The sequence below is a fragment of the Cicer arietinum genome, chromosome 3 (genome assembly GCF_000331145.2).
Source record: "Cicer arietinum cultivar CDC Frontier isolate Library 1 chromosome 3, Cicar.CDCFrontier_v2.0, whole genome shotgun sequence".
NCBI lineage: Eukaryota > Viridiplantae > Streptophyta > Magnoliopsida > Fabales > Fabaceae > Cicer > Cicer arietinum.
The window spans coordinates 72,031,531-72,042,554 of record NC_021162.2 but is presented as its reverse complement, the minus strand read 5'-3'; the positions used below and the strand labels follow the sequence as shown (position 1 = coordinate 72,042,554).

General features: G+C 28.9%; 2 protein-coding genes across 2 annotated transcripts in view; both read left to right on the top strand.

Moving 5' to 3' along the window:
* Positions 1 to 6: 6 nt before the first annotated feature.
* LOC101515746 (probable small nuclear ribonucleoprotein G) lies at positions 7 to 1,635 on the top strand. Its single transcript, XM_004494145.3, has 4 exons — positions 7 to 98; positions 231 to 253; positions 1,162 to 1,283; positions 1,391 to 1,635. Exons 1-4 carry the CDS (start codon positions 64 to 66, stop codon positions 1,451 to 1,453), a joined length of 243 nt encoding a protein of 80 aa, XP_004494202.1. The 5' UTR covers positions 7 to 63; the 3' UTR covers positions 1,454 to 1,635.
* Positions 1,636 to 7,419: 5,784 nt separating this feature from the next.
* The window catches only part of LOC101515411 (rho GTPase-activating protein 4), a 4,155-nt gene continuing 550 nt past the window's right edge, over positions 7,420 to 11,024 (top strand). Inside the window, exons 1-5 of the mRNA XM_027332719.2 lie at positions 7,420 to 8,147; positions 9,153 to 9,273; positions 9,475 to 9,594; positions 9,811 to 10,041; positions 10,540 to 11,013. Coding sequence (XP_027188520.1) covers positions 7,765 to 8,147; positions 9,153 to 9,273; positions 9,475 to 9,594; positions 9,811 to 10,041; positions 10,540 to 11,013 — 1,329 coding nt within the window. The 5' untranslated portion in view covers positions 7,420 to 7,764. The remainder of the gene's footprint in view (positions 8,148 to 9,152; positions 9,274 to 9,474; positions 9,595 to 9,810; positions 10,042 to 10,539; positions 11,014 to 11,024) is intronic.

Genomic DNA, 11,024 nt, shown 5'->3' with positions numbered 1-11,024 from the left:
ACTCTTTCAAAATCTTCTTTTTCTTCTTCGTTATTCGCTGTTCTCTTTTCTCATCTCTTGATCATGAGCAGGTCAGGCCAGCCACCGGATTTGAAGAAGTAAGCGTGACACTAACTTTTCAATTCGATTCATCATTTCATTTTTCGTTGTTTTTTAATTTCTGATACACTTTATCGGTATTAATATGCGTTTTTCTCTTTACTTTCTTTTTATTTTGGGGTTTTCATCAGATACATGGACAAACAGCTTCAGAGTAAGTTTCTTTCTTCTAATTGCTTTTATCTTTCTTGTTTCGGAGATTTTGATTTTTTTTTATATCAATTTATGTTTTTGTAGTTTATGTCCGAATGGAGTAATTTCTATAATCGCAAAAATGCCGCTATTAAACTTCATTTTTGTCTTTTATATATTTTGACTACTGCAATGAGTTCAGTTGTTTCAAATGACGAAGATTAGTTTTAAGGGTTTTGTTTTTTGCTCACTTATAAATGAAGATTTTTAGGTTCAACATATATGTTTTAGCATGATACAATTTATGCATTTTCTCTGAATATTTGGTTTTGCGATGAAGCAAATTGATTTTGGTCCATTGTGAATTGAATGTGAAGTGATGTATGTTTGGATACATTCACTATTTTTTTTTATCAATCACTGTGCTGATAGTTTGGATAAATTTGTTTTTAAATGTGTATATGTATTGTGCTACTTTTTATAAATTTGACAATTTATTTTATGTATCCTTTAAAGCTAGCTTTTTGGTAGAATTGATTTTGCGACTAAAACCAATTTTAGGGTTGGTATCCAAACATTTATAGTTTGTGGTCAAACGTGACAAACCCACATTTTATCCGTTAATTTATTCATTTAGTTATGAATTTTGGGATTATATTTATCGGTGATCGTGTCATCTTAATACTAATCATATTAATAAATTAATAGGGAATCATTGGGTCTTTTTATATTTGTTTTTTGTTATGTTCTTATTTATATATCTACATGTTTGTTTAGTAGTTGTGAATTTTCCTAGAATCTGTCTGTTCTTGATATAATTGTGTTTTATCGCTGAAAACAAGCCTTGTAATCTGTGCAATGAAGTTTAACGAAATAAGGCTTACAAGCTGGGTGATGAATTATTCTAAAATATGTGGTATTTATATGCAGTCAAGCTGAATGCAAATCGCATGATTGTTGGTACTCTCCGAGGATTCGACCAGTTTATGAATTTGGTTGTTGACAATACTGTGGAGGTGAATGGCAATGACAAAACGGACATAGGGATGGTGGTAAGTTCATATTCTGTTTTATCATTTTAATATGAGTAGTTAACTTATAGCAGCTAATAGAGTTTGAGCATGGTTTTTATGTTGTTAATTTCACTCACTTTCTGCAGGTAATCAGAGGAAATAGTGTGGTCACTGTAGAAGCACTTGAACCAGTGAACAGGACCTCCTGATTTCTGGTTATACCCTGCTGGGTGTAAAATGTAATTGTGGATCTCTTAAATTGGTCATGTTAACACAAACCTGAGTTTATTTTGATGGTTGATTTGTGAGTGCTGGATACCTCTATGGTTTTAGTGGGACACATTGGCCTAATTAAAATGATGACATTTATGTACATCTTTTTTTAGTTGAATTCTTCTTTTTTAATGCACATAACATTAACTATTCTCACATAATTTTAAGGAAATCATATTTGTTTTGAATGGAATGGAACAGTTCACCCCAGTTTTTCTTTCTTTCGTTTTTTTTAATACTTCCGGTTGACGTTTTTACTATACAAGAATTTGTCAACAAGTTCCTTTTTTACTATAATAGAGAAGATATTTTGCATAAGCTCTCTATTAATTGTTTTTTTAGTCATGCTGAAAATTTACGAAAAATCAATGAAAACAGGTAGGTCGAATTGTTACACGAATTTTAAACTCAAAGTTATGTAGTAAATATAAAGTCCTGTCGAATTTTTACACATGAATAATTGCATTAGAACACAAATTCTTCCAGAGACTCCAAGCTCTTACATTATTGTTTTGATTCCATTGGAGTATTATTAAATGATGGCGTGTAGATAACTGATCTGTGCCACCTGGAATCATAACTATCAAAATTAATTAGCGTACGGATTCTAATTTTAGTTGGAGACCATTACTAGGCCTGCAGATATAATAATAAAGTTTATACAACTATAAAGTTTACTTAAACATAATAACGTTTAACTGGCGGTACGAATCAAACCAATAAAATTCTTTATCAAAATTTCAGCTATTTATTTGGTTCAATGCTGGTGGGTAAATCTAGGAGCTTCATGTATTGCTTTAAGTTACCATTACCAATAATCAATAATAGAACCATAAAGTAGTTTAAACAATCAATAATCAATATAAGGAGTTGAGCCATGTTTATAGAGTCCGTACTTGAGTTAGATTTTAATTTCACGTAATATTTGTGTTTCTAGTGTTCAATCTGAATCAATGGTCGAAATCAATTAATTTAACAAAACTAATTGTGTAACTCGAATCAACTTAATTGTGTAACCTGAACCTCTGATTTCAAAATAATAGCTCATATTATTTAAGGACCATATAACATGTATGTACCAGCCATTTTAAATTTGAACATGAAATAAGAATATTTTGTGGAATCACAACGGTTTTCTTCCTTGTTTAGTTTTTAGTTCAGTACACAAATTCATGTGATAAAACTTATGAGTCTGCTTTCTTCACCCTTTTTAATTTTTTCCGTAGTTACAAAAATTGTGCAATGCAAAATATACGATTTTGTTAAATGCTCTATAAAGTAGCATGGTGTATCTTTGCTTTACAATGACATACCCGTTGAGAAAGAAAGAAAAAAAAAGTGCATGAGTAGTTTCTTTGCGGGGACCAAAATTGTAACTCGTTACGATTATTATTATTTTTTCTTAGTTACTTGAACAATGTAATTTTTTTTTGTTGCCCTTTTCCCCTCTTAAATCACAGTCAATGTACTTTCTTGTAAGAATTAAATGGTAACAACTAACATGTGTTTGGTAAGAAACATATAATTATTTCTCCAAACTAATAAGGAAATGCAGTTTGTCATGGACAGCTGCATGCTGCTTTTCTCAAGCAAATTGCTTCTTGTCCTATCTTATACCAAAGTATTCCAAACATTGTGTCTAATTTCATAAAATGACAATTGAGCATTTTGCTTTCATGATAGCGAAAATTGTAAAAGATAAAAGAAATAGACAAGGATATTTGTTAGGTATTATTACCTAATTTTATGAACCACCACATGTACGCATCACTATTTAGATCTCTTTAGAATAATGATTTGGCGAATTAAATTAAGTAAATAGTTTATTAGAAAAAAATATATATTGATGAATGAAAAAAATTTACCCGAAGACACTTATTTTTATAATATAGAAACATCTTTACTCCCTCAAGTTCGGATTATTAGTAAAAGTTAAAAGTTAATTTTAAACTAACTAATTAAAGTATATTTTTTATTTCCAAATGGCTCAAAATTGATTTTAGTTGTATATAATTAATTTTTGTATTTTTGGTTGTCGTTGAGTATAATTAGTTTTATATGTAAAATGAATTTTAATTTAAAATTAAAATTTGTAGATTTTACTTTCAAACATGATTTTTACACAAATACATCAAAATATAAACAATTTTACATTTAAGTCACTTTTAATTAAAAAAATTAATTTAACTCAATCATGACTAAAATAATTCTTGTTCGACGTTATTTATCTCTTGACCAAATTCTTAATTTTCTTTTCGTTTAACAAAAAGAAAGTTAAAGACAGAAATAAATAAAAATTAATTCAAAGAAAAATCAATTAAAAAACTATTATCAAAGTAAAACCAAACATAAATAAAATCTATGTTTGAAAATAAGGCAGAACGCCTACAAACTAATCTCTTTTATCTTTCACCTTGAATTTATCTTTTTTTAGTGAACTAGTAAAAAAAATCTATACACATAAAAATAAAGTAAAAATTATATAAATTTTCAAACTTTCTAAGGAAAATAACTTTCATAATAATATCCCTTTTTTTCGTTTTTATTGGATAATAAAAAATTAGAAGTAGAACAATAACTTCACACAACATAAAGAAGACTTTACAAGTAAATTTACATTAATGTCCCTCCCTCCAATTTGATTTTTGTTACAACAACCATTTTTCCTTTTAATGACTAGTAGTAATTAATGGTACACTATCAATAAAAACATTTTATCCTTTTTAAATAATTTTCTTATGTCCTTTCACAATAATAACAGGTTACACTTCCCAAATCTTGACCATTGAATTCCTTTATTGTTAATTATATCTGTGCTCCAAATCTATGTCGCGGCGTTAATTAATAATAAGAATGAAATTAGTATTTTCAGGAAAGAAGTGGCATAGCATATATATTTGGAAAGAGGTGACTTAATAAGTCGACGTGCTAAACATATCAAGAGTTAAGAAATTCTTATTTGAAATAGCAAAATACCAACCACACTACTATAAGTAATTAAGAATTTGTATTGCGACAGTTATACTACAATAATTTTCCTTTTATGAGGTTTAAAGGGCTTTTAAGATCACGTTCATTCCTAAAACTACTTATTTTTTCTTTCGTCCTTTAACCCTAACACAAATAATGAAAATGAAGTTAAGGACACGGAGATAACATTATAGTTTTTTGAGATGATTTAACCTTGTATAATATGATTAATTAAGGACCGTGTGGACCAGGTGGGTGCACACACCACCACCTCATTGTTTGTCTGACTAATTTATTGAGATACTGTATTTGTCTACTTCTTTTGTTTTATAATTTAAGAGTTGTGTTAATATTTTTTTCGTCAAGAACTTTTAATTCTTTTAATTTAATCGACTAATATTAATATTGTTTGATTAAATGTGTTGTTTGAGTTCGAATTTAATGTGTATGAATTTAAGATATTATTTATTATATTTTTTACGTAAAAAAAATAGTGTTTATTTATCATATTTTCTATCAATAATTCTTTTTCTTATAAAATCATAACTTTTTTTTTTAAGGTATGACTTCTTTTATCAGAAGAAAATTAAATAAACGTGATTTTTACATAAAAATAAATATTTTATTTGAATACTTTATTGAGAATCATTTACATGGCTTAGTTTATTTGGAGAAAATAAATATTTTCAGAAACCATAAATATTTTAAGTAAATATAAATGAATCTGATCAAAGATAATAAACACCTAAGATTGAATTGAAAGTGAGATTAAGTTGAATTGAAGTTGATTTAACTCGATTTAGCTAGATAAAAATTGGTTAAATTGAGAACTTGACCAATAGCTTAAAACATATTTACATCAATAGTAGATACAATTAAATCCATAGCGAGAAAAAACAATAACAAGTAAAACTTATTTATTATTGGCTTCCCCAATTCCTTACTAATTTACAACAACTATCACATATCCAACTTTTTAGATTAAATTCAACGTATTATTCCTTGAAAGTGAAAAAGGAAAAAGTTACTACAACAGTTCACTGAAAAGGAAAAGGATAATATAGATGGCAGCGAATGGTTAGTGTACACAATATTGAACGTCTTATTCTCACATGTCATCATCATCCCACCTTGGATTTGGGACATGGATTGGTCTATTGTGAAATAGACACATTAACAAAAACAAAAAAAAACCCAATTGAAATTGGCAGAGTAACTCGAAGTAAAACAAATTTAAAGTCCTTAAAAATTCAAGATGTTGAAGTTACTAATAGATTTCCATAATATAATTTAATATTATAAAATAGTAATAATTAGTCGAAATATTTACGTATTGAAATTTATAACATTGATTCTAAACAATTTATTGAATTTTTAGTAAATTAAAATTGATTAATTAATATAAACAAATAAATATTACAATAACACAGAAAATCAAACATTATATCAATACGACGAATCAAATAATTCAACACTTAAATAAAAATAATATATATATGTATATATATATATATATAAATTTATAAAATTATTTATTAGATAAAAATGAAAGAAAGATAATATAGATATGTGATTATTAGCAAAAAAAAATATATAAACTACTTCTATTCTATAGATAAGAAATAACAAAAAGATAAGTAAATTAATAAATACCTTATGACTAGACTCAATCGATAACAAAAAAATCCAAGTGATTGAAGTCTAATATTTATAAATTTATTTATGAAAAAAGGATTTAATAAATTTCATTTATAAGAGTAGGAAAGTTGACATTAAATTTGCAACAAGTGGATTAGTTAGATGAGAATTAAGTACAACCAACAAGTGCCCATGGAGTTCAATTAATGAACGCAAATATTGAAAAAACAAAAAACAAAGAGGATTCAAAATCTTGAGAATACAATTTTAGAGAGAGGGTTCAAAATTGGTATTATTCAGCTATTGAGAGTGCCACCTCCATAATAATAACAATAAAATATGGTAACGAAATCTCTCATCATATTTATTAAATAATCACAAGATTTTTTTAAAAAAAAATAGAATTTTTAAAATATTAATGTATCAATGTATAATTTTAAAAAATATATATTTTCTTTTGAATTTTTAATAAACATTTATTAATATTTTATATAAAATAATAATAATGAAATATTTAAGTTAAATTTTTTACACAATCTACAAAAATTATTTTATATCGTCAATAACCGACAATTTATCTCTAATATGTAATGATAAAATATTTTATATAGTGAATGGCGGACAATTAATCTCTAATATATAATTACCCAAATTATATACTTTTTACTCCGAAACACTACAGTAAAAGAAATTCCTATATCAATCTTACATCTTAAGCAAACAAAATAAGAATGACACAACCTTAAAGGCTCAACTCGTTAGAATCTTTTTGAATGAAGGAAATTTAAAGAAAAAAAAGGAAGAAAATATTTTAAATAATTTTGTTTTATTCAATTTTATAAGAGAGATAAAGAGAAGGGGCAAATAACAATTCGAATCACTTAAGAATAATTATTAGGTCTAATTCACACTTTTATTTTGAGCATATTCATTACTTTAAAATAAGTAGTTATTATATCAATCAAATATTTTTAAATATTGAATAAATTTTATATTGATAAGTGTATATCATTAACAAAAAGAAATTTATCTTTAAATAAATATTATTTTTAAATTTTAATATAATTTAAATTATTTTTTCTTATAATATCTTTTAATGATTATTATTATTATATTTACATTAAAAATAATAAACAATTTATCAATAATGAAAAGGAATAGTTTGATAGAATGTGTTATCTATTTATTTTAATTATTACCATTAATCGCAAAAACATTAAGAAGGATGGAGTATTAGTTGTATCCCTTGTTGTGGATTAAAAGAAAAGGGTAGAAATAGAAAAAAGGACACGTTTACATTTGGTAATGCTCTTGCTCTCTCTTACACACACACACACACACACACGCTTCATCTTCAATTCACCCTAAACCATTAACCCAACCACTCTCTCTCTCTGATGCTATCATCATGATTCTTCTCTGAATAGAATACAGATAAAGTATTTCCCACGCGAGAATCTGAATTCGGGTCGGGTAAAGCGGGTAACCGAAGTCACATACAGTGATGATGTTCACTTCTCACCTTCCATCCATTTCTTGAATCAAACTCCAAATCAAAATCTTACCTTTTCAACAAACAATAATAATATTTGAATTGAAGAAGAAAAAGAAGAAGAAAGAAATAATCAATAAATCAAACATGACGGAAGTGCTTCAATTGCCTTCACCTTCAAGCTGTTCAACAAGTCCATGTGTTCGTCTCACACCCAATGATGTCTCACACCAAACAACTTCCCTTATTAACAACAATTCAACACTTCAACAACATTCCCAACAAGAAGCAGAAAAGGACCAACTTTCTATTTTGACTCTTTTGATTGCTACTTTTAGGAAATCTTTGATTGCTTGTAGCAGCACTGGTGCGGCTCTTCATACAAGAACTGTTCCTTCTTCTTCCATGGAAATTGGCTGGCCTTCTGATGTTAGACATGTTGCTCATGTTACCTTTGATCGTTTCCATGGTTTTCTTGGTTTGCCTGTTGAATTTGAACCTGAGGTTCCTAGGAGGCCTCCAAGTGCTAGGTTTCTTCTGATTTTCATTTCTTTTTTTTTAATTCACTTACTTTATTCAAGTTTTAATCTTTCTTCATTTTCTTCTTTCTATTAGACGTGTTATTCTGAATCTCTCATTCATATAATTCGAATGCGGTTTGGTTCTTTAAAAGGACATTTTATTGGAAGTCTTTTGTTACCAAATTTGTGCTTTTTTTGTTTCATGTTTCAAATTTATCAAATTGACTTGTGTGATGTTGGATTTTCAAGTCTATAACCGTTTATTAACAAATTGCATTTTAGAAGCTTTCTTTCCATATCGAGATTTTAGTATATGCTGATTATGGTTTTATAATTTCATTGATATTGGGCTAATATCTAGTTTTTTTTTTTCCCCACTCTTTCTCTTTTTCCTGTTTTTTATATCATGCTTGAAGTTGCATAACAAATGTAATTGAAGGCCCTCTACAGCATATGATTCCATATTTTTTTGGATAAATGAAGAAACTTTCATCCTTATGCCACGTCTAGTCATAAAATGATACTTATCTATTTGCAAATTAGTCTTATGAAGTGGGTTTGGTTCATTTTAACTAGTAAAAGGTAGTAAAAAAAATGGGAGGAAGGTAAAATCATTAGTCTAGGTGCTTTCTTCCATATTTGCTAATCAGGCCAAACATTCCTTTTACTTCCTTGTTGGTTATTTTGTCAGTTTTTATTTGAAATTTCGGGGCACTTCATCAATTAATTGGATTTATCATCGTAAAATAATTGATTATTTCTTGCTACTAAGATGGCAAATGATAATAAACAAAGTGATGTTAATTTTGTATTTGTCAGCATAAGCCTAATTTATACAAATACATAACATGTTATTTACACACTTGGTTCACAACCTATATGTATTCGGTTGTCTGTTTTTCGGCAGTATTCTCTCTTATTTACTCGACTCATATTACATGTTTGGTGCATGCATCATGAATTATATGATATCATTGTGTTGATTGTTGATGTATTTTCATTTATTGTCCACAGCACAAGTGTTTTTGGTGTTTCAACAGAATCAATGCAGCTTTCTTTCGATGCCAGAGGAAACAGTGTACCTACAATACTGCTGTTAATGCAAAGACATCTGTATGCACAAGGAGGCCTGCAGGTATTTGAAACTAATACATTACTTGATCAAATAATGTGAGTTAGTGGATAAGCAATTTCTACATCTCTCTCTCTCTCTATATATATATATGTGTGTGTGTGTGTGTTTGCTTCTGATTTTACCAGAAACCTTTGTATTATTTGTTGTTTAATTTCAATAGAGTTGAATCTCGAAAATGAACTTTTAAACGTATACATCCAGGCTGAAGGAATCTTCAGAATTAATGCTGAAAATAGTCAAGAGGAGTTTGTGAGGGAACAATTGAACAGAGGAGTGGTACCAAATGGCATCGACGTGCACTGCTTGGCAGGTCTTATAAAGGTATTACTAAACTTTTTCCCTTCAAAATCTTTCTCCCTCTTTCTCTTTTTAAATGTCTAAAGATTTATTATATGGAATTAGACTCTCGGGTTGTTGGGATTCGGTTCGATCTTCTATTTGACAGTTGTCTCGATAATTTAAATGTATTAATGTTAATTGTTTTCCTTTTTTCCTTTCTTACTTAATTAATTTTGATATACTCGAGAACCATTGTAGGCTTGGTTCAGAGAACTTCCAACCGGGATACTGGACCCTCTTTCGCCAGAGCAAGTAATGCAGTCCCAGTCAGAAGAAGAATGTGCTCAGCTTGTGAGGCTTCTTCCTCCAACAGAAGCTGCCCTCCTAGATTGGGCAGTAAACCTAATGGCAGATGTTGCTCAACTGGAACATTTGAACAAGATGAATGCGCGTAACATTGCAATGGTTTTTGCACCAAACATGACTCACGTAAGTCAAAATCATGTTCCCTTTTATATTTACTATACGGTTCTGCTCTCATTACCCGTTTGTGACTGAACTTTGATGACCAGAACAGTCATTTTTGTTGCAGTTATATCCTTACTTCTATGTGGTTAGTTTAACCAAACAACTTTTTTCTATTGAAGAGATCAAACATTTTTGGCAAATTATTATTCTTTGTGGTTATATATATGATTATTGTTTTTATTCTGATGAATATTTATATAAGTTATTTCGGCATAGTGCTATAAATTTGCATGTGATTTATTGTATTCTTAAAATCTATTTAAGTTTGTTGTGCAAAATAATTGTATTAGTCAAATATTGAGGTTAATTTATGTTTCAGTAACAGCATTTCTGATTGACTTTGGTGTGTGTGTGTTCCTTTAAACTTGTGTCTTATATGTTAAGCAAAATTATAGTATTGGATTGAGGTTATGATTAATCTTTACTGCAATAACATCATTTCTTACATGTTTACTGCAGATGGTAGATCCTTTGACTGCTCTGATGTACGCTGTACAAGTCATGAATTTCCTCAAGACTCTAGTGGTGATGACATTGAAAGAAAGAGAGGAGTCTATCACAAAATCGAATCCTGTTTCAAACCTAAATTCTTTTGATGACGATGGGCATCAGAGTGATTCACAGGTGCTTCTCAAGGATGGCAGTGAATATGGAAATGATTGTAGTGACGAGGACACAGATTTTGTCACTGCTGACCCTTCGCAACAAAGCCCTACACATCTTTTTAAAGATGGCAGTGAAACTGAAAGCGGATCCAAAAGTCTGCCAACGTCTATCGAAAATTTTATTTCAAGTGGTAACAGGTTGCTGGTTGATAGTTGTCCGTGCAATGTTGTCTCTCAAATTTGCTCTCTGGCAATTGGACTTCAAGACGGTATTCTTACGACTGGTCAGACAAAGGGCGATCAAACAAAAATTTGCAACAGCAAGAGCCTTCAGTTGAG